The 23,662-nt window shown below is 44.0% G+C and overlaps 2 protein-coding genes across 2 annotated transcripts in view; both read left to right on the plus strand.

The window, feature by feature from the left end:
• Nucleotides 1-23,025, plus strand: part of LPCAT2 (lysophosphatidylcholine acyltransferase 2) — a 36,013-nt gene extending 12,988 nt beyond the window's left edge. The window contains exons 3-14 of the mRNA XM_063312692.1: nt 643-860; nt 955-1,067; nt 2,974-3,034; nt 3,315-3,373; nt 4,809-4,843; nt 6,004-6,058; nt 7,156-7,238; nt 9,381-9,506; nt 10,942-11,095; nt 20,404-20,502; nt 22,104-22,245; nt 22,670-23,025. Of these exons, the coding sequence (XP_063168762.1) occupies nt 643-860; nt 955-1,067; nt 2,974-3,034; nt 3,315-3,373; nt 4,809-4,843; nt 6,004-6,058; nt 7,156-7,238; nt 9,381-9,506; nt 10,942-11,095; nt 20,404-20,502; nt 22,104-22,245; nt 22,670-22,905 (1,381 nt within the window). The 3' untranslated portion in view covers nt 22,906-23,025. The remainder of the gene's footprint in view (nt 1-642; nt 861-954; nt 1,068-2,973; nt 3,035-3,314; nt 3,374-4,808; nt 4,844-6,003; nt 6,059-7,155; nt 7,239-9,380; nt 9,507-10,941; nt 11,096-20,403; nt 20,503-22,103; nt 22,246-22,669) is intronic.
• CAPNS2 (calpain small subunit 2) lies at nt 11,601-20,493 on the plus strand. The gene is made up of 2 exons (XM_063312693.1): nt 11,601-12,695; nt 20,404-20,493. Exon 1 carries the CDS (start codon nt 11,616-11,618, stop codon nt 12,510-12,512), a length of 897 nt encoding a protein of 298 aa, XP_063168763.1. The 5' UTR covers nt 11,601-11,615; the 3' UTR covers nt 12,513-12,695; nt 20,404-20,493.
• Nucleotides 23,026-23,662: the final 637 nt, after the last annotated feature.

Genomic DNA, 23,662 nt, shown 5'->3' on the forward strand with positions numbered 1-23,662 from the left:
TGCAAATTGAGCAATTCAGGATTCTCTGGGACTTCTTTTCTTTTAAGCTGGGGAAGAAATTTTTTGCCTGTTTGATTGCATTACTGCTTACACCACTATTTTGCATGTTTCCCACCTCAGAATTGGTCTGCAAAGCTGTTCTTATTCCAGGAGTTAGAATAACCATAGCTGTCTATCCCTTCAGGTTTACAGTAGCCATTTGTTTCCAAAAAAGACAGTGACAGGGATGGAGGGAGGGAAGGAGAAAGTAGGAAAAGGAAGGAAGGAAGCTGGAGAGAGAGAGGAGAGGAAGGAGAGGAGAAGAGAGGGGAAGGGAAGGGAAGGGAAGGGAAGGGAATGGAGGGAACAAGTTTAGTAACATATGCCATTTTTTTTTGACATTGCCTAAAATTGGGTGTGAGTCTTTCCAAGCGTGGTTCTTGTCAACTTCTCTTTAGCAAGATGTATTGAGCAGAAAAAAATGAGATTACAAGAATTCCACCAACTAAATGACAATATTGGTAGAATTTTTACTTTTCTCTTTTTTACTTTCAATACTTGGAGCTTTTAAAATAATACTATGTTAGCAATTCTTGAATCATATTATAGAAATATGGCTTAGGAACAAGTAAAGCAACACGTGTCTTTTTGTTTCTGTGCAAGGAGAGTATCCAACATCGCCCTCATCATCCTTGGCCGTGCCTTGTTCTTTGTGATGGGCTTCCAAGTCAAAGGCAAAGGCAAAGTCGCCAGTCCTCAAGAGGCACCAATCTTAGTGGCAGCCCCACACTCAAGCTTCTTTGATGGCATCATTTGTGTCCTGGCAGGCTTGCCATCTGTGGTATCCAGGGAAGAAAATCTCCTGGCACCCATTCTTGGCAGTAGGTGTCTTGGCAAAACTCAGACACGTGAACACCTTTTCTACCACCCTTTCTCTTCCCAGCTGATTTATTTGCAACTATCTATTTTCAACAGGGATCCTTGATGCACTCCAGCCTGTTGTGGTCTCCCGAACTGACCCAGATTCACGGAAGCACACTATCCATGAAATCACTAGGCGGGCAACCTCAGGAGAAGAATGGCCTCAGGTTCAGCCTCCCATTTCTTTAGTTCAGCCATTTTTAAAACTCTCGAGACCTTTGGAAAGTTTCAGGGGAAGGAAGGTTCATTTTACTGCTGAAAGGCCGAGCTGCCTTTAGAAGAGATGGTTTGTGAGTTGTTTCAGATCCTCAGTGGCTGGGTTTAGCTGAATCTGCCCATTTGGGTTTCTCCAGTGTTGCATTTCCTTTATGCATTTGGGTTCCTTCCATCCCGTTTGCAAAATAGGACAAGTTTGGCTAAGTCCTTGCATGAAAAAAAGAATTGGACATTGCTGATCATTTGCATTGTCAGCTATCAAGGTAGTGTCATAAGCATAGCCCAGCTTGATGTCTCTTCCTCCAATTCTAAATCCAGCTTCCTTCAATATTTATTCAACAAAAGGTGAAATAAATGAGAATATGCAGCCTTGTCACTCTCCTTGGCCAAGTGAAGCCAGTCTGTTTCACCGTATTCTGTCCAGACTGTGGCTTCATGCCTAGTCTAAGTTGAAGACAGATATTCCTGGAGAGCATCTATCTAAGGAGTCCCTGAGTTGACGCTGACTTGATGGTGCTTAATCAGTTGCTCAACCACCGTCTGTTGAAAAAGCTATGATAAGTTCAGACATTGTGCTAAGCCAAAAACAAACAAATCACTGTATCCTTAGCGTTGTGCACAAATTCAGCCACATTAGTGTAAAGTAAATGGGGCTAATTCTAGTTTATTACCCGAATCACAGATGTGTATAAATTCAGCTGATATGTCTAAGTATGCCCACCAAAGTCAGGACTCTGTTATGCCTGCCAGTTAAAAATGCCATTTCTTTTCAAGAGGGTATAAGATATAATGGGAATTGTAGCTTAATACATTTGGACATTATTAGTTAGGAGAAATTTGGAGTCTTCTTAATGTCTGTAGCTGAAAACAGCCTGATTTTAGAGTGCCCTCTGGTGGTAAAAAAGGATTTTACTGGACTGTCCCAGTGTTTAAACTTTTTGATGGATGGATGGATGGATATAATTAAAAAGGCCCTTTGTATATATTTGCAATAAGAACATAAAACCAATGTTACTATAGTCAACATTAACAGCCTGTTTGAAAACTATGTATTTTAGTATCTTTTTAAAAGCTGCCCCAAAGCTTTTTCTAGAAACTCAGGGCTCCTAGAGAAAAAAATATCTTGACCACTGTGGGTGAATCTCCTTGGATGATCTGAGCAATGGTGGGATGGGTGGGATCAGATGGAATGGGTCACCTCAGGTAACCTAGATCCAAGTGGGCTACCAAGAGTAGAAAATGGGATCAGGATGTTAAAGATCCAGGTTAGATCTTGGCTTATACATGTAAAAGAACCAGATAACAGGTGAGGGCACACACCCTGTTGTCATCTGGTGTTTTCCAATGTCTTTTAAAGGAGAGCAGAGCCTATGTCAATGTTAAAGGGTTTGGTTTGGAGAGAAAGGAAACTTCCATCAAATCTTGGAAGGCAGGCAGGAAACAGAGATGAGTAAACTGCAGGTAGCCAGATCTCAAGGGACTCCAAGTTCCTTCATTCCTAGCAAATATAGCCACTGGCAAGAGATGATATCTCAAGTCCAATCCCTTGATTTGCAGTTGTCCATCTTCTGGAAGATCTAGAAATGTATGACAGCATAGCTAGAACTAAACAAACAAACATTCGAAGTAGGTTATGGTTTAGTCTGTACCAGAAATTCCAGGAATCAAATGTCTTCCCATAGGATTAATCAGGGTATCTTCCTCAATTTGCCATTTCAGAAAGACATTTTCCACTATTTTGTGAAAGAATAGTTCAGGCCTGAAGCAGGAACTGCCAAATTTGCAGAAGAATTGAACATTAATGATATTTCTGTGTTTCTGATTTTCTTCCTTTTTTTTTTTTATCCTGAATTCCAGATACTGATTTTCCCAGAAGGCACCTGTACAAACCGGTCATGTTTGATCACTTTTAAACAAGGTGAGGAAGGCTTTGCTGCATGACTTATTTTTGAAAACCAGAAGGAACAGTTAAGTATGTATGTCAGACATTTCAAAGCGACTCATTATGGATGCCATGGGGGAAATAAAATAAAATGAGGGACTTGGTCAAATCAAAACTGGCATTTTTTGTGAGCTTTTGGGAACTTTTGCCATGTTTCTTCTATTTTGTGGTAGGAAGGTATTATTTACTTTCTGTGAGTACTAGAGTCCCAAACTAGAGATACAGGCACCTTCAAAGAAATTGCTTCTATTTTCAGGAGCTTTTATTCCTGCTGTTCCTGTTCAGCCTGTTCTTCTTCGATACCCCAACAAGTTGGTAAGTTTTGAATTTAGAAAGAAAGAGGTTCGGTCTTGAAACTCCTCTGCATACTTCGGTGCCCAGGAAATTAGCTCAGATGTAAATGAGACAAGATGAAACGTGAAGTTCAGTTGAGAAATTGTGCTTGCCCCTTTCATATGAAAGAATGATTACCCTTCAGTGCTTGTGAGGACATTAGATGGAAGCATTTCTTTCCATCAGGCTGGCTGGGTGGCACAATCCTAGTGCCACTGAAACACCAGGTTCTGATGCAAGGGAGCTGTGGACAGGGACTGCTGTGGCTCAGGGTGTCCTTGAAATGTGTACCGTTTTCCACTAAATTTATTTCAAAGGACAAGAGAATTTCAGAGAAATTCTCTTGGGGAAGTGTGGGGTTGGGTTCTTGACTTACTTAATGATAGGTAAAGGTAAAGGTTTCCCTTGACATTAAGTCCAGTCGTGTCTGACTCTAGGGGGTGGTGCTCATCTCCATTTCAAAGCCGAAGAGCCGGCATTTGTCCATAGACACTTCCTCCATGGTCACGTGGCCGGCATGACTAAACGGAACGCCGTTACCTGCCCGCCGAAGCGGTACCTATTAATCGACTCCCATTTGCATGTTTTCGGACGGCTAGGTCGGCAGGAGCTGGGACTAGCAACGGGAGCTCACCCCATCACACGGATTTGAACCGCCGACCTTCCAATCGGCAAGCTCAGCAGCTCAGCGGTTTAACCTGCAGCGCCACCGCGTTCCTTTTTTTACTTAATGATACATTGGTCAAAAGTGTGTGTGTGCGCGCACACGTGTGTGAGAATATCTTATCTTTCATTCTGCCATTCCTTCCCCAGTGACTTCTAATCTCCCTGACTTCTGACATTAAAATTCAATCACAAATGAATAGAATAGAATAAATTTTTATTGTCATTTCACTATACACCAAAGTGTACATTAAAATGAACTTTAATTGCAATTGGCTCGAGCAATAAAATAAGAATACCATAATTAATGTAATATGTAATATATATTCTTATGTCTGTCTGTATGTATGTATATCCCATTTACCCATTCCACTCCTCTAATCTTGATCCCTAATAAATATCATAATGACCACATCAGGAGGGAACTCCTCCTGGGGAGGTGGGGAGTCAGAAGCAATGCAACTGTTATTGCTAAGAGAGAGTCCTGTCTTTAAAAAGCGGTTAGAGAGTTTCTTTGTCCCCTGGAACAATTCAGCAAAATTGCCCACCCAATCTTTCTGCCCTTAGGTTTGGTGGAGATCTTTAAAAGCTCTTTGTGGCTAGCTTTATTCAAAACAAACAACCACACCTTCCTTCTCTGCACAGCCTCTAGCCTGCTACAGAAGAATCTTTACTTCCCAGTCTTGATTCATTTTGTGAATTCTTATTTTCTAAAACATTATCTCTCTTTTTCCCTTTAATTTAATTCCTCCAGGATACTGTGACATGGACCTGGCAGGGATACAGCTTGTAAGTGAACTCCGATGGACATAAATGTACTTTCTACAGACTTATTTATGTCAGGCTGGGTCAGTTTAATACAACAGTTTTGAGCTTTATTGTCTTTCAAAAATTGTAACTTATACCACATAAAAGGATTTACAGTAGCAGCTGGAGATAATGATGGTGGTGGTGATCACCATCATCACCACCATCATCATCTGGTATAGTTGTTAAAATGCTGGACTAGGAGTTGGGAGACCTTAGGCTATATAGTCCTGGCTCAGGCATGGAAGTTGTTAGAGAGACTACCCCAGTCCTATACTGGGAAATCAAGAAAACCTATATCTCCCAATTGGCAGTGGACCAGCACGGTAGATTATGGGCCATAACCTTAAGAGGTGAGAGCCAGTTTGGTCTACTGGTTAAGCTTTTGGGCTAGAAACCAGGAGTCAGTGAGTTCTAGTTCCTCCTTAGGCACGAAAGCCGGCTGGGTGACCTTGGGCCAGTCCCTCCCTCTCAGCCCAAGAGCAAATCAGGCGTGGTAGGAGAGTTCTAGTTCCTCCTTAGGCACGAAAGCCGGCTGGATGACCTTGGGCCAGTCCCTCTCTCTCAGCCCAACTCAATGCAATGTAGACTAGCCTCCTCGTGGTGCACCCTGGGCAACGTGACTTGTCACGGCTAAAGAGTCTACACATTTGGCTGCTGGACCTCACAAGGATTTCCCAGCAAGAAAAAGCAGCATGAACACCAAACTGCTATGCCATACGACTAAAAAAAAACCCAGAACCTTAATTGGTCTTCATTCTGCAGTGAATTGATTTAGGGGGATGATGGTTACCATCACTATCTCAATTTGCTGAGTTCACTCAACACATACATTCAAAATTATATTGTGATTTGATATATGGAAGGGGGAGGTGTCAGTGTCAACTGTAACTTTGCCCCTGCATATGGATTGGACTACAGCTCCTTTGAGATGAGGAGGTTAGCAGTAACAAAAGTCTACTTCACAGGACAGTTGTACACAGAAATAGATATGGAGATGTCAGTTAAAGATAAAGGAGTTGGGTTACATGTAACTTTTAAAACTATGGGTTAGCTTGATTTCAAAACTGAAGCCTCTGAGGAATTAATCTGAGTGCTGAATGCTTCAGAGCAACCTTTTAAATATTTTAATTCTTTTCCAGCAAACAGGCATTAGTACTGACTTTGTGCCAGGTCTTTACCAAAGTTGAAGTGGAGGTAAGAAGAAAAGAAAGGTGGTTGCTCAGTCTGGTTAAGCAGAATAAATTGTGTCCATTTCTTGCTTGTTGCTTTGCTTTCTTGAAGAAGACCTCTACCTTCTTGCAGGCAGTTCAGTATGAGCTGATTTGCTTTGTAACTAGTGCAGTGCAAAGCTTCAGGCCCAAAATTCTGCTCTGATTTGATATCAGCATGCTAAGACCTCTGGCTACTTTAGGATGTGTGGACTTCAACTCCCAGAATTCCCCAGCCAGCATGTTGCCAAGTTTGAAAAACACTGATCTAGAGTAAGTCCTTAGCCCTCCGCCAAAGTTCAAATGCATTAGAGGAGAGCTGGCTAGCATTTTGCCAACATATTTGGTCTCCTCCAGGGCCTGTATTTCGGATGGCCAAATATTGAGCATGGACAATTGCAAATGGGGAAGATTACTACTTCTGTGCACATCTGGTTTAGCAAACACTTTCATATCAACAGATGGGCTCAGTTGAGAAGAAAACATGGACCTGAACTATTATTAAACAAACATCCTTGGGCATGCTTTTCAACAACAAATGTCTCCCTTGGTACCTCTCAGCTGGTGACTGATTTCATTTTTTTAAAAAGATGATTTTGATTTTTATAAAAGTGAGGGTACCTGGCATCAGCCTCTAGCATCAGCCTGATTTCTGTTTGTAATTTCACAATAGCACCTTTTTCCCCCCTCATAATTTTTATTAAAGATTTTAATTGCAATAGTAAAAGCAAACTATACTCAGAAAATAGAAAAACGTGAGGGAGGGAGGGAGGGAGGAAGGAAGGAAGGAAGGAAGGAAGGAAGGAAGGAAGGAAGGAAGGAAGGAAGGAAGGAAGGAAGGAAGGAAGAAGGAAGCACCTTTTTGGTCTGTTTCAAGCTTCACTAATCAATTAGAAGATATTTTCAGAGCATGGTGCAAAATAAAACATCATTTTTTTTTAAAAAGCAGGTTTTCCTTTATTAAGGATATAGCCCCCTCTAGTGGCAGACTGCTTATCTTTCCTGGCTGAGAAGTTAATTAAAAAGCTGCAAACATTCTTGGCTCATTGTGCACTTTTTCCTGAGGCTGCCCTTATTTTTCAGTTTCTTCCTGTTCATGTCCCATCTGAGGCAGAAAAGAAAGACCCAGTCCTTTTTGCTAACAGAGTCCGTAACAAAATGGCAAGGTCAGTGTTTGTGGGGGAATATTTCTTAATTTGCAATGGGGATGCGTGCATAGGCTGCTTGCATCTTGGCTCCAAATATCTAAAGGCACACTGGGTGGGTGGAAAGACTTTATTTTTGCAGCTTGGATCTGGTAACTTTAACACAGACATTCTCTCTATTTCTCTCTCTCTCTCATTTGCCATGTGCATGTAAAGCATTTTTAGATTGTGGGAAATTACAACTTAATGGACTTTGTTGTCCTTTTGTTTCCAGAAATAATTTTTTCTCCTACTGTCCAAAGCAGTGTTTCTCAACCTTGGCCACTTTCAGCTGTGTGGACTTCAACTCCCAGAATTCCCCAGCCAGCAAGGGGAATTCTGGGAGTTGAAGTCCACACAGCTGAAAGTGGCCAAGGTTGACAAACGCTGGCATAGCCACTTAGCATGCCTTCATCTTTTTAAGCTCAAACTGATAATGCCACAGCTTTCCCAGGAGATGAAAGACAGTTAGAGAAAAGTCAGCCTGCCATTTTCCACCAGGATCCCAGACTCTGCACTGGATCAAGAACAGGCAGCAGAATTAGTGGGTATGGCCAGATATGGTGCCCATTTCCCAGAAGGCAGGTGGTCACTTGAGTCCCCAAGGGAATTTCTTGACACCACATGGATGTCCTTTTTTTCCCCCCTTGGAGCAATTCAGAATATTTCCTGTAAGCTGCAATGTCACTGATTTCTATTTATAGCCAGAGAAAGTTCACCTTTAAACAGTAGATGATAGAAACCAGATCCCAGGCCAGGGATGCATGACCATCAGCTTTTTCTTCGGTCCCTCAGTCTCTGTGATCAAGCAGAAAGATCCTAGGACCACTTCAGGCAACATCCCATTCAAGTCCTCCAGATGCTGAGGAATGACGAGATGCGGGGGTTGGGGTAACCATTTTTCAGTGAGATTAAAAATTGCAACCAGAGTCCTGAATGCAACTATTCCTGTAGAGCAGTGTTTCTCAACCTTGGCAACTTTAAGATATGTGGACTTCAACTCCCAGAATTCCCCAGCCAGCATGGCTGGCTGGGGAATTCTGGGAGTTGAAGGCCACACAACTGAAAGTTGCCAAGGTTGAGAAACAGTGGGCCAAACACTAAGATCGGCAGTCATCCAGCAAAGCTGATTGGAAAGAGATTTAGAACAAACCAAAGAAAGTACTCCATTCACCTACCCTATAATTAACCTATGAACTCTTTACCACAAGATAAGGTTAATTTGGAGATTCAGTGTTACCTGAGGTTGAGGACACCATATGTCAAAACGCCAGTTAGAGAATAGCAGCAGGAAAGGGATTTGTCTCCATCTCCTGCTTGGGAGCTTTCCAGAGACATCTGGTTGGCCTCAGTGAAAAACAAAATGTTGGATTGGGATGAGCCTTGGCCTCATCCAAAAGAATTGAGTTTTATTTCCTTAAGAGGCAAGATATTTCTTGAAAAGACCAAAGTCATGATGACATTTAACACATCTTTAGTACACTCTTTTCCCTGCATAGCCTTGCAATTTCTATATAGGTAGTCCTTGACTTATGACTATTCATTTTATGATGGTCTGAAATGATGACAGCCTTGAAATGGGTGTTTTACAACCTGTAAAGCACTTCCGAGCATCACAAAATGTTGCACTGTCCCCCCACAGTCACATGACTGTATTTTGGGTGCTTGGCAACTAGCTCACATTTACAATTGGTTGCAGCATCCCGTGGTCATGTTATCATGTTTTGCAACTTTTTTGCCATTTTCCAGCAAAAAATGCCCATTGGGGGGAGCTGGATTTGCTTACGACCACCGTGAAAAATGGTCATAAAATCAGGTCTGGTCATGTGGTAACTCAACTTACAAGCTCAATGACTTACAGTGGAAATTCCGGGCCCAATTGTGATTGTAAGTCGAGGACTACCACCTGTTATCCTCATTAAATCTGCTTTTTATTTGGATTTTGTCAAAATATTCCCCGCTGCAGTTTTCCAGGTATTGCTCCATTTTCACCTCCCTTAGTCAGGTTGGCTGGGGCAACTGCGTCCTTTTGGGCAGCTGAGCAGCATCCCTGCCCGTGGCTTAAAACAGCCCCTCCTAAGTTTAGTGTTGAACTGATTTTGTGTATGTGTCTTTTAATCGCAGCGCTTTGGAAGTGCCTGTCACAGATCACACTTACGAAGATTGTCGGCTCATGATTTCAGCAGGGCAGTTAACTCTTCCCATGGAGGCTGGTTTGGTCGAATTCACAAAAATCAGCAAGAAACTGAAGTAAGTGGGGTTCTGAGGCTTTTCCCCTTCTTCTACCAGATACTTATCAGCCCGAAGAGAGTTTGGTTGTACTAAATGCAAGTGTGAAAAGTGGAAGTGCAAAAGAAAGTTCAGGCGGCTTCAGCAGGGCAGGTGCACGTGGCTGCCCACTAAGGTCTCCTTAGCTCAAACAAGGATTTTCCTAAGCTTGTTTGGAATAAGAAAAGGGACAACTCCTTTAAGTGGCTGCTGGCAGATATGGGAAGGACATACACATGAACATCAGAACTTCCTTGCAGGCTTCAGGTGACAGTAGCGCACATCCTGTCATTCCTCAGCATCTGGAGGACTAGAACTGGGGGTTGCCTGCAGTGGTCCTAGCATCTTTCTGCGTGATCATAGAGCGTTGAGGGGCCCAAGGAAGAGCTGATGGTCATGCATCCCCAGCCTGGGATCTGGTTTCTAGTGTCTACTGTTTAAAGGTGAACTTTCTCTGGCTATAAATAGAAATCAGTGACACTGCAGCTTACAGGAAATGTGAGTAGGGTACAGAGAAGACTCCTAGGCAGGCTCAGCTGTGGACTTCTTACAGGGTGTGGTAGGCATCCTCCCCAAATGGTTGCATGGTCATCAAACAGCTTCCAGTGGGCATGGCCAGATTAAGTGCCCATTTCCCACAAGTGGGTGGTCACTTGAGTCCCCAAGGAAATTTCTTGATACCCCATGGATGTCCCTTCCCTCCCCCACCCCACCTGGAGCAAGTGTATACAAAGCTTTGGACAGCAGTGACCCACTTCATCTTTGCTTTTGGCTCTGCTGTCTTTTGCTGTTCCTTTCAATGCCACTGGGGCTTCCGTGGGATCCAGAAGGAGTTTTGGAGACTGGGATGAGGCTGAAGACCAACACTTTGCTTCCAGCAGTTCAGATTCCTATGTAAAAGAAAGACATTAAGATCCAATAAGACAGGGAGTCTGGCAAACATTGAGGGTGGGGTTTCCAGGCACAACAGTTTCAAAGCCACTGAAAATATAAGTCTTTGAAAATAAGTCTGTGCATCATATATATCTGGTCAGAAGCTTTCTTTTGCCCCTTCATGTATGTAACCCATCAAGAGACCCAAGTGTCTGAAGGAGTGTTTCTTATTGTGACAACCCTTAGAACAGTGTTTCTCAACCTTGGCCACTTGAAGAGGTGTGGACTTCAACTCCCAGAATTCCCTAGCCAGCAATTCAATGCTGGCTGGGGAATTCTGGGAGTTGAAGTCCACACCTCTTCAAGTGGCCAAGGTTGAGAAACACTGCCATAGAGCCAGGTCTCCTGATGTGCTGATCCATCACATAAACCTTAATTGCTTCCCAATTAATTAACTGCCTGGCTTCTAGCCCTGAGTTCCCCTTGAAAAGCGGTGGCTGCTCATTTTACCCCTTCCCTTCCCCCCTCCCCCTCCTTTGGATAGTCTCAGATGGGACAGCATCCGTGAGCAGCTGGATCAATTTGCAATGATCGCCAGCGTGTCCAAAGGGGGTCGGATCGGGATCGAGGAGTTTGCGAACTATCTGAAGCTGCCCATCTCCGATGTCCTGCAGGAGCTGTTTACTCTTTTCGACAGAGTAAGTATCATGTTTGTTCCCCCAAGGGCTGGAAAGAATTGTCGTGCTTGCAGAAATGAAGCTTGTGACTTTGAAATCTCCACAGAGGGAGGGATGGAGGGAGGAGAGAGAGAGAGAAAGAGAGAAAGAGAGAGATTGTGTGTGTATAAAGAAAAGGGAATTTTCACATGCAATGTACAACAGATGAGAAATGCTGCTGCAGCGAGTTGGGGGTGAGGGCAAAGATTCGTAGAAGAAAAGCTGACAGAGAGAGAAAAGATTCAGGAGGGAGGAAGGATCAGGGCTGCCCAAAAAGACTCCCCTGGTCCAAGTTTGCAAAAGGAAAATTCCACCCTCGCTCAGCTTGGGCGAGGCCCTGAGCCCACAATAGATTCCAGCTGTGGAAAATGACGTGTGCGGACATGAAGGGCTGCAATTTCCCTTGGCAGCGAATCTGTTCCTGCAGAGCACGCCCAGCTCTGCTCTCTTCAGACACACTCGGAGCTTCTGAAAGACGCTGCAGGTTCTGGGACTCTCCACCATGTTCCTCGCTCAGGCTCTATTAGATGCCGCCACTGGTGGAGGAGGTGGTGGTGGAGGAGGAGGAGGTGGTGGAGGTGGTGGTCCTGGAGGAGCTCTCCTGAAGACCTTGGGAGGTGGTGGAGGTGCTGGAGGTGCCCTTATACGAGGCCTTGGTGGACTCCTGTCAGGAGGAGGAGGTGGTGGTGGAGGAGGAGGAGGAGGAGGAGGAGGAGGTGGAAGAGCTGGTGGTGGCAGCAGTGGCGGCAGCAAAGCCAGCAACGTTATGGGGCTTCTTGGCGGGCTTGTGAATATCATCAGTGAAGCAGCGGCTCAGTACAAACCAGAGCCCCCCCCAGCCCCCCGCAGCCATTTCGCCAACGTGGAAGCCAATGAAAGCGAGGAGCTGCGCCAGTTCCGACGACTCTTTGCCCAACTGGCTGGCGACGATATGGAAGTGTGTCCCTCTGAGCTGATGAATATCCTCAACAAGGTGATGGCCCGGCACCAGGACCTGCAGTCCGAAGGCTTTAGCCTGGACACTTGCCGAAGCATGGTGGCCGTCATGGACAGCGACGCCACAGGCAAGCTGGACTTCTATCAGTTTAGGTACCTGTGGAACAACATCAAGAAGTGGCAGTGTGCCTTCAAGCAGTACGCCAGCTCGGCAGGGAGGATCGAGATGGGGAACCTGCCTGCAGCTTTCAAGGCCGCAGGGTTTAACCTCCATGAGCAACTCTACGCCCTGATGATCCGTCGCTATGCCGACGACGACGGCAGCATGGACTTCAACAACTTCATCAGCTGCCTGGTCCGTCTGGATGGCATGTTCCGTGCCTTCAAATCTCTGGACCGGGGTGGTGATGGGAAAGTCCAGATGAACATCGAAGAGTGGTTACAGCTCACCATGTACTCTTAAAACCGCAAGTGGTGGGAAGACGAAGCAGTGGCTTGCTCCACCTTGGACCATCTCTCCTACCATATAGGGGGTTTGGGGGAGGAGGGACAGATGAGAAGTAAAATTACTTCTGCCAACACTCAAAATAAACTTTCTTGCTAACAGCGAGTGCCTTTTGGCTGATAGCACCTTTGGGATATTGAGGTTAGCCGATGCATGCATTTTCTAGGAGTACGTGCTTATTGCTTGAAGGAAGCTTAGGTTTTGTTTTGCTTTCTGCTTGCCTGAATTGTACAACAGTCTGGGGTTGCAAGCTCATGTTAGGAATGTTGGAAGCACATTGGAAGCTGTGGATTATTTCATAGGAAGCTGGGGGGGGGAGGAGTGGAATTCCAGTATTTTGTTGCAAAACAAAATGTAGCCTGCTGTCTTTAAGCTAATATAATGCCTACACGGTGCAATAGGAAGCAACTGTCGCTCTCATTAACCTAATTTTTTCCCCTTTCTGCTTCACCAGACCATGTTTTGCTCTTCTTCCCTTACTTGATCTCCAACGTTGTTCTCACCTCGTCCTCCTAAATGGACATTTTGGGATTCTAAGCCCTGAATACTCAATGGTCTTGTTAATCTAGTTCTTCTTGTTCTTTTTTTTTTAAAGTCTAATCTGCTTTAGTTTACAGATGTATTTATTGTTGAACATCTCTGGAATCCCAGTTATGCCAGGAACTCTGTTGTCTTCCAGTCATGGAAGGACCCTCAGGATCCTAAACTCATTCCTGAAGTAATAAGATTAGGTTCTCCCATCCTGTTGCCCTCCAGATATGTATATCTGTTACCATCATACTCAGCAATGGTCACATGGGGTGATGGAAGTAGCAATCTGAGAGATTTGGAAAACAGCTAGTTGTGGAAGCATGGAAACACAGCCAGAAGGAGACAGCATCTGTGGCCTCTGGTTTAGCATTTTCTCATTGCTTTTCCTGAGAGCTGGTTTGAAGCAGAAAGGGATAATGACAAAAATAGATCTTTACTAACTAGTTCTTAAACATCTGTCCTTTGTAAAGAGGAGAAAATAAACTTGGATCATAACAAAAGGAGAATACTGTTAATTGTTTGATTGTTTTGTAGGCTGTTTTGCCAAGGGTGGCAGGGAGCGACATACTTTGCGTTGTGGAATGCTATAACTTTCCTTTTTTAAAAGAATGCCAAAGGATTTGCAAAGGAATCCCGCTTTATATCTGTGGGTTGTGCTACATAAGACCCTTTGCTGCAAGTGGAAAAATCTGCTCCTGGACTAAAGCCTATCAGTTGGTTATTTATTTTTTGCCCTGGACAACCACTTCAGATGTGACTGTCCTTACTGTGACCTGAATTGGCCCAAAGATGACATCTCTGCCTCTTCTGGGACACATCCCAACCTTTCCCTGAGTAGATCTTGCAGACCTCCAAAATGTGCTTGTTCCTTCTCAATGATTTTGATTGGTTTTGTGCCTCACATTATGCCATAATGTCGGTTTTGTTTGGGCTATGCCCATTGTGGTTGAGCGTTTTGTGCGAACTGGCCTTGATGGCTTCTTGATTCAGTTCTAGTCTGAAAAAAATTCTAGTTGATGATACGGGAGCCAGCATCTCCAAACCAGCTCAGAGGAAGAGGTCATATTCTCACTGTTTGCTCCATGACAGTGGTTGCAGCTCTGTCCTGTCCTTGGCCAAAAGTCTCAAAGGCTAATTTGCTGTTCCATAAAAGTTCCTTGTCTCAGTTGAGGAACCCAGCTGGGCAACCTTCTAGATTGTGGACAGCCAGATTCTGCAACTGTAGGCCTTGTTAAGACTCTGAGTGCCCAGGATTATTGTTAAAAACCCCTCCTCATCTCCTGGTTCTCCCTATATACTATGACCGTGTCATTCTCTCTGTCATACCTACATACGTAGATACAGTACACATCTTTATTATGGTCACTGACCAGAGTACAGCAGTCAACAGTGGATGAAACAAAGTAAAACAGTTTGGGACTAGATCATGGATGTGACCAAAGTGGGTCGGGTTTTACAAACAGTGTAACAATATTTTGGCCACATGCATAGAAATGGAATCATACTGGATAATAACAACTATATAGAGAATCAATTGATATTCTCTGGGTTCTTTATTTAATGAGAAGTAATAAGATAGGCCCTTGCGTCCTTATAGAAATACAGGGTAGCAGGTGACAGACTATGGTTTTGATTGACCCTTCTCCACAAGGGCAGGTCCTTAGTTCATATGAGTACTTGTTTTTGTAACTGCCCTCAAGAACTGCCATAGGGAGTGTATTAAAGCTTGTTCAGGTTGGGGAGTTTAGGGATAGTGATATGGTATAGATATCTTGCTGGCCTAAAGAAAGGGGCTCAGCTGCCCAGGAAAACATTCCTGGGTGGGGCAGATGGATCCAGTCAGGCTTCTAGATCTCAGACACATTGCTTGAGTGCAATGAATGCTGAGTCATCGTCCATCATTAAAAGGTCTCCCTCAGGCAGCACTTCTCAACCTTGGCAACTGGAAGACGTGTGGACTTCAACTCCCAGAATCCCATGCTGGCTGGGGAATTCTGGGAGTTGAAGTCCACACATCTTCAAGTTGCCAAGGTTGAGAAGCACTGCCCTAAGGACTCTTGAAATTAATGGCACAGCAGCTAGGAGGGTCTGAAGAAACCCAAACTGTTGAGATAGCTGTTTGAGTCCTGTTTTAACTGATCATTTTTACTGCCTTAAATCTGATGGTGTCAAATGTTGACTCTTATGTTGGTTTGGGCCATTTATGTTTCATCCTTTAAAAAAAATAAAGATGATCTTATAAGGGTGGGGCAACCAAAGGGAGGGGGGATAAAGATCACCCAGTGCATTTGCTGCAAATGAAGTTGCCCATTTAGAGGGATGGTTTGGCCAAGGAATAAGTTCAACCTTTCTTTGCCAAGTTTCCCAGGCAGATCTTTCTCAGGGGAAAAAACAATTCAAATACTACTTTGTTATTGCCCATCCCTGATCTAAGTACAGAAATGCACACATATTTTTGTGTTTTTTTTCTCTCTCTCTCCTGCATATTCCTTTGAAAGCAAAACAATGTCTCCCTTGAGTCAAGCTCTACTCTTGATCACTTTATGGACTTGTTTCTTGGCAACGGGAGGAAGATGCCTCCCACTGTTTTTGGCTAAGATGTTTTCTGACTAACCACTCTCCTTTGCAGTTCTGAGACTTCTGAGTGGTATCCTATCCAAGTAATCACCAGGTCTGACCTTATCCTGGCTTTTTGGGATCAGCCGAGGACAGCCAGGTGCTGCTGTCCACTGTGTCAGCAGAGCTGCTGCTGATCTCCGTAGATGAAAATAAGCACCACATGCAAATGTATGCAGCAAAGTCCCAGTGCCCGTCCCTCCCCTTCAAGGCAAGCTTTGGAGAGGAAGGAATGTCACATGGAGCAAAGAAAGTGGGTGGATGGGAACCCTGAACAAGTTGCTTCCTTTCCAAAGGAGAGTCAACAATTTGCCCTGGCAGATTAAGGGACATCAAAAACCCCTGGTTTCCTGGGGATCTTTTTTAAAGAAACATCTTGAAGGCTTTCTGGATATTCATTTAAGCATTATAAACATTTGCCACAACCTCTTTTCCATTCCAGAGACTTTTGGCATTTTTTATTTGTTTTTAACCAAGTCTTTGCAACTGTTCAGAGCAAAAAAAAAACAAAACCTCTTGATTTAGAGTGTAAAGAGAAACGGAGGTTCCCTGGCAGCTCAAGTGTGCATCTGGGGCTCCCTTTTTCTAACTGGTTTGCAGGTCCAGGGAATTGTGACATGCTCATAAATTCTGGATGTTCATGAAAACGGACTTGGGGTTCATTTAAGTTTTAGGAAGGGGGCTTTAGACAGTTGCCCCGAAGAGTTTCTGGGCTTACCTCTCTCCTGTTATTCAAATATGCAGTGCCATTCCCAGGAAAAGGCCTGGCAGTTAAGGTGGGGGGGGGGGTCTCCTCCCTCATTTCTGGTTTGTATAATGGATTGGAATTGCAGGCAGGAAAGAAAGGAGGACCTGGGAGGGTGTCCCAGTCCACATTTTGCCTGGGCAAGATTCCCTAACTTACCAGCACCCTTATAAGGATGTTTCAGGCTGGTGTTTTTGTTTGCATTCTGCGGTTCAGTTCAGAAAAGGAACCAAATCGAACCAAATTCCAGACCTGTGCTGCTGGAAAAGTTAACAAAACTTTATTTTTGTTAAAGCAAAGGTGGTATTGTCTCTTTGCTCCTTTCTTTCTTCCCGCAGAAGTGATTCTTCCTGCGTTCAAGAGGGAAAATAAAAGTTTTCATGTGCTGTTCCCAGTTAGTGCTGCATTCCATTCTCCTTTGCTAGGGCTTAAAGATTGGAATGTGGCCCATCTCCCTAAGGCTGGTATGCAAGAATATAAGCTTAACCCTCTCAGTGCTGCAGCTGGCAGCCTCAGACATGGTGCTATCTCTTGGGCATGAATGCAAAGCCAGGAGGGTTTTTAAATGGGGCCACTCTGAAGTGAAACGCTGTACAAAATCCACAACATCAAATTTCTTCCCCAAAGTTCTCCCAACTAATATTAAGAGGCCGGGGAAGTCGTCAAAGGGAGAAGGCTGGGCTAGCAATACAAACGTATGCATTTCTTTATTATATGTGTCAAAAGTTTATATCTGCTGGGCTTTTGGAAAGTAGGGATCTCAAGGCAGATCCCACAGATCTGGAGCAGAGTGAGGAAGGTAGTTAGAGATGGATTAGGAGAGCCAGATTCAAGCCTCCACAGTATGACAGAGCTTTACTAGATAAGTTTAGGCTCTTATCGGCCTGAAGCAAAACTTCCTAGGGTTGTGGTTTGGGGAATACAAAGAAGGGCAGATATTACATTGTGCGGAGAAAAGAAGTGGCCAATTAAAAGGTGCTGTTAAAAGTTGGCTTAAAAGACAAGTGTTGGCATGTTTTAACATGCCTGGATGCTTAAATTTGATTCCTAGCTAGTTCCTCAAACATTGTGAAGTGCGGGAACTCTCCATTGCTGAGATACGTCTAGGAAGAAAATGTTAGAGTGCTGGAAAGCGTTTGGCCCAAGAGATCAGGAAAAACACCCACCAGGCATTTCTATAAAAATAAATGTATTTACAGAAAGCACAGAAACATATACAGTTTCATATCCAGATATCCTGGATAGGCACAAAAGCTTTACAAGCTCATACACATACACACACAGAGCTGCTGCTGCTGCTGCTGCTGCTGCTGGGCTAAAAAGGAAACTAAAACCTTTCTGGTGGCAAGCTTCCCCTTAGGCAATGAGCAGCTTTATCTTATTTGGTCATTCTTTTCACACCCCAAACTGAGGATACTTAAGTTTGACCTGTTCGCCCTGCCAGAGTGATTTGTTACCATAGTAACTTAATTCCTCTACAGCCTAATTTCTTGCAGAAAAAACAAATACCCACAGAAAACTTGCTTTCTTGTTGGAATGGGTGCTTTGATGGGCATGAACCCTATGGGTGTGGGAAAGAGGCATTGTTGTTGACTTTACTCAACATTCAGATATGATTGGATGTTCTATCAGATTTTCCGCTTGGGGTTGAAGAACATACAAATTTGGTTGGTCGGGGTACACATCCCTCAACTTTGGTCCAAAGAGGAAACTGTTGGGAACTTGCCATGGGAGTTTAGTCATACTCATTGTGCAGACAAGTCAGATGACTCTTTCCTAGGTCCTATAAAATCTCTCAATTCAGACTTTTTGCAGCTACCTAAGGATCTGTTTTCACTGTGTTGTTGTTGTTGTTGTTACTGTTGTTATCATCATCAGCATCTTATATCCCATCTTTATTGTGCACAACTTAGTGCTCTCACCACCTATTTTCTACACAATGATAACTCTGTGAGGTGGTTCTGCCTGGACCTTCTTCAGATGCCCATGAGTCACACTGAATAGTGAATCAGTCAGAATGATACAGTTTATCTTTCCTTAAGTTCTCAGTGTAGAGATATGTATGTTCCATTACATCATGTCTCCATATAAGATCTGACTTGCATATACATCTGCTGAGTCCTGGTAAGGATGACACCAGCCACGTACGGCAAGGAAAATGGATACAGCCTGAATTGGAGAAAGACACTGATTGTATTCAGCCTTCAGCTACACAATTGTTATATTATCATGATATTCTATAACGTATATTGCTATTGTGAGGTTTGAGCCTCCTTCTGACTCTGAAAACAAAACTTATTCAGAGTCAGAAGGGGAAAATGAAACTCATCAGAAGGGACTTGGAGAAGCTGATCCTCAGCAGAGTGGGAGAATTTGCAAACATGGATTGGACAAACTCTGGAGGGGGATTTGAATCCTCCAATCAGCGCTTGAGACAGGAGAGCTGAGAAGCATGCGATTCAGAAGGCAGCTCAATTGGCTGCAGGAGAGAAAAGGCGCGGAAGGGATCTCTTTAAAAGGCAGGTGCGCGAGGAGCAAGCTGCCAGAGACAACCAATCCTCTGAGCTCACAGCACTTTCAGAAGAGTGCTTACCAGCATCAGAAGCCTTGGCTGTAGCCAGTGTGGAACCAGCACCAGCGCCTTCTGCCATCGCGGACCCGTCTTCTGCACAAGCCACTCCAGTTGAGCCTCTCCTTGCTGTCCCTGCTGAGAACAGTCTCGCGTTCAGCTCCAAGCCTCGTTGCATAGCTTCAGTGTGATCCAGGTGTGCTCCCAGATTCAAGCCTTGCTTAGACTCTCCAGTCCAGTCCAGCCTTGCTTCTAGTCCTCAGCTTTGCCTAGACTCTCCAGTCCAGCCCAGCTTAGCCTCCAGAGCCAAGACTTGCCTAGAGGTTCCAGTCCAGTCCTACCTAGCCTCCACGCTTCAGTCTGGTCCTATCTGTGTGCCAGTCCACAGAACTTTGCCTCCAGCTTCTGCCTTGCCATGCACCCTAGCTTCACCAAGTCTGATAGCTTTGATCAGAGAGTTAGCCAAATTCTGCCTTGCTGTTCTGCCACAGCCTGATCCTGCAGCCTTGCCTGTTTATCCATCATAGCCTGGGTGGTCTTGAGTGAAATTGCTTGCCTTATTTATTCACCAGGACTTTACTGTTGTAAATAGTTGCTTTAAATAAAGAGTTTAATAACAATTCTGTCTGGCCACCTCATAGTCTGAACAGGACAATTATGTTTGGAATTTTCTTCGTTGTCCACAGCAGCCTTTCTCAACCTTTTGACCCTGGAGGAACCCTTGAAATATTTTTTCAGGCCTGGGGGAACCCCTGTACATTCAGGCTCAAAGATAGGCCAGAAGTTACAAAAGTATTACATTCGTTTCAGGTGTAGGCCTGTATAGATGCATTAACAGTGTTCTTAAACTAAAAATAAAGAATGAAACTTACATCTTCAATGTGAAGTTGCCCAAATTTGAAATAATTTTTTAAATAAATCGTGATCTCCCAGGGAACTGCGAGTGACCTCTCACAGAACCCGAGGGTCCCATGGAACCCTGATTGAGAAACCCTTGTCCACAGCCTTCAGGATTATTATGGTTAATATATCAATAAGCATTTGAATATTTCAACTGCATGTAGTTTTGCTTAATTGCAGTAGGGTATTTGAAATGGGACTGTTCACAAGCTTGCCTGGAAAAGTAAGGTTGAGTAGTCAGGTGTCATCTCTCTGTTGCAGTTCCAGGAGTCAAGATAAATAGTGGAGGCATTTAAGGCAGCTGGAAACCTTCAGCCAGCTAAAAATGGCTCAACAGGGGAATAGAAGCAAGCCAGGATGCGATGGGATTTAAGTGGAGAGAGTTATTTGTGGGAGGGGTGTACAAACCACACACCTACAGAAATCTACCATGTCAGCATCACTGAGCAACTTCAACAAAACTTGCTGTTGTCTCGTGTTTCTTTCAGAATGGAGATGGTTCCATAGATTTCCGAGAATATGTGATTGGCTTGTCAGTCCTATGTAATCCTGCCAATACGGAGCAGACCATTCAAATGGCATTTCAGGTAAGTCCTCTGATGGAGGACCCAAGAGGCAGCTCAGGTCTGCGATTATAGGTAGAGCATTTCTGTGGGTGGGAAGATGCTGTGCAGAGCCCAGGCACCAGTAATACACTACTGTAATATGCTCTACATGGGGCTGCCCTTGAAGAGCATCTGGAAGCTTCAGCTGGTGCAGAATGCAACGGCGCGGGCAATTAGGTGTGCTTCCAGAACAGCACATGTCACACCTCTGCTCCACGAGCTGCAATTCAAGGTGCTGTTTTTCACCTTTAAAGCCCTTCATGGCATGGGGCCAGGTTGTTTGAGGGACCTCCTCTCCCCAATTATATTTGCCCATCCCATTAGATCTGGCAGAGAAGGTATGCTTCAGGTCATGTCTGCTATGGACATACACTTGGCAGGTCCCAGGAGGCGGGCTTTCTCTGCCATGGTGCCCGCCTTGTGGAACATTCTCTGAAATCAGGTTAGCTCCATCCCTCTTAATGTTTTGGAAGTCCCTCAAGACCTGGCTATGTCATCAGGCTTGGGGCTCCCAAGGGACCAGGGGACCTTCTAAGATGGCCCCATCATTGCAGTTAATATTCACTCTCTCCTGTGCCTTTGGTTTTTTTTATATTTTAACAATGATTGTTTTATATTTTAACAATGATTGTTTTATATTTTAATAATGATTGTTCTATATTTTTAATAATGATTGGTTTTTTAATACATTTATTGCTTTATCTAATTGTTGTACGCTGCCCAGAGTCACTTTTTTGTGAGATGGGCAACCATATAAATTTAATAAATAAATATAAATAAATAAATAAATATAATCCCTGGGAAACATGCTATGAGGACGAGGACAGCCATGTTAGTCTATAGTAGTTAAAACTCAGAAGGGGGTGGTAGTGCCTTTATCAAGTTTTTAGACTAACAAGCACAAGCTTTCATTAGCTAAAGCTCATTATGTGAAAACTTCAAAAAAATGGGTGCCTTTTATATTCCCTTCTCACCCCTATGGGGGGTCTGTGTCTTCCTCAACCTCGGGTCCTCCATCAGAGGCCCGGGAATTTGAGGGTTCTGCGAAGTATTTTGGCTGTTCCTAGCACTGCACTCTTCTGGACGGAGAGTGCAGATGTTGTTCCTGGGATCTGCTGGAGCCCCTCCCAGCTTGGGAGTCACAGCCCCAAGTGCCCCTATCACCACTGGGACCACTTTGGCCTTTGCTTTCCATATAGTCTCTAGTTCCTCCTTCAGGCCCTGGTACTTCTCCATATATACATAATGTCTGAAAAGGAATCATCAGATTCTTTCTGATCTCTGGGAGGGAATGCCATGATTTGGGGTGGCATTAGCTGTTCTTCTGAAAGTGGGATTATTTGGTTCTGAAGTGGCGAGCAGTTCATTTCAGAGAAGGTGTTCCTTGTGGGATCGAAGTCTTCCACCACCCCAAGATGAAGAGCAGAACTTTCAGAAGGGGTGGACAGAATACCATCCATCTGATGGCTTTAAAAGAAACCTGGGAAATGCTCTCCGTGCATTTGAAGATTGACTTAGAGATGTGTCAAAGCTGAGCATTATCCTCCTTGCCAACAGACCAGTCAATCCCTCTTTGTTTTCAGCTTTTTGACATTGATGAAGATGGCAGCATAACAGAAGATGAATTTGCCCTAATTATCCGTTCATCGCTAGGGCTTCCTAACCTTGATGTTTCAAACCTCTTCAAGGAGATTGATGCTGACAACTCTAACAAACTCTCCTATGGTAAGGTAGCCAAGTGGGAATTAAGGAAAACAAGATTCAGGGATATAGCTGGGAGGAGACTTTGGGGCATGATGTAATGGTATGTGGGAAAGACCTTGGGAGACTGGGCAAAGAGATGCTGCCGAGGGAGCGGTCAGATAAGAGGGAGCATAGCCCGCAGCTGGATAGTGGGCAGGGCAAGAGGCTCAGAAGAGACCCTCCCTTGTTTCTCGGGCTGTAAAGGAGATGGGGGGAGAGTTGCACTTTCAGACTTGCAAGATTCTGTCAATGTAGCTTTACAATAAAGTAGAATTAGCTTATCTGGTTGTGTTTCCTGTCTGGTTTACCCCGTGAGGCCAACATGTAAGTTGCCCTCTCCTGGGTTAGTGCGACCTCAGACCAGTCCCTGTGTTTGAAATAATATTGTTTATTCCTTTATTTTTAGAAGAGTTCAAGGATTTTGCTGAGAAACATCCTGAATATGCCAAGCTGTTTACAACGTATCTTGAGCTGCAACGATGCCAGATATTTACAGAGGCAGAATTCAGTTCCGGCGAAGGCACACCTACAACCCCAACTTGTATATCTTCTTCTGAAACAACTCCAGTCCCAAGGAACAAAGTCTGTCCTCTACTAACTGAAGAGGAGCATTCAAATATTTCAGATAAAAAAGAAGACTGAATCTGGAAAGCCTAATAAATATTAATTTAATCTGCAGAAGGATGCATTTTATTAAATCCAAATCTTGGCGGGATTTTTTTAACCATACAGAGTAAAGCAAAACCTTGCTTTAGGGACTTATGTATTCATGTATGTCAAGAACTATTTTTTGGTAAATAAATTGTATTTATTTGTATTGCATTCATGGCAATTCTGTTGCAGAAAAAGAGTTTGTGTTGAGATGAAACTGGAGGAGGAAACCTGTGATAGTTGATGGTACCCCAAATTCAGAAGGGGTCTGACCAACACATTTCATTCAGAGGCATCAACTTTTGTGAGCTGCAACTTATGCTTCTGAACAACATTTGCTAGAAAACATTTTTGCAAGCCCCATTTTCTCAGCCTTCAGCTGAGCTCGATTCCTGTGCAGTTTGCTTGGCCGTGTTATGCAAGTCATTTGCTGCTCCCATCCTCTTATTTATCAATCAATCAATCAACCAATCTTCCTAGTTTAGCCAGCAGCTATGAGATCTCCTGGTGTAAAGTACTAAACCAGGACCTATCCTGCTTATCTTCTGAAACCAGCCAAGATTAGTTCTAGCACCCCTCTAAGACTCTGCAGATTCATTTATCATGCAAAGCTATTTAAAACAAGAAACAATCAATTAGCCAATAAATCTCCACTGGCTGAGTCATAAACCCCTGCTTTCTGCAACTTTCTGCAACCTGCAAAGGGAAAGCAAAGAATGCATGTTGCATCCTGATATTGGTGTAATTA

This window comes from Candoia aspera, chromosome 11 (assembly GCF_035149785.1).
Source record: "Candoia aspera isolate rCanAsp1 chromosome 11, rCanAsp1.hap2, whole genome shotgun sequence".
NCBI lineage: Eukaryota > Metazoa > Chordata > Lepidosauria > Squamata > Boidae > Candoia > Candoia aspera.

Excerpts from the sequence above, each read along its gene's own strand:
- CAPNS2 (XM_063312693.1), top strand. The coding sequence starts at position 11,616 with ATGTTCCTCGCTCAGGCTCTATTAGATGCCGCCACTGGTGGAGGAGGT.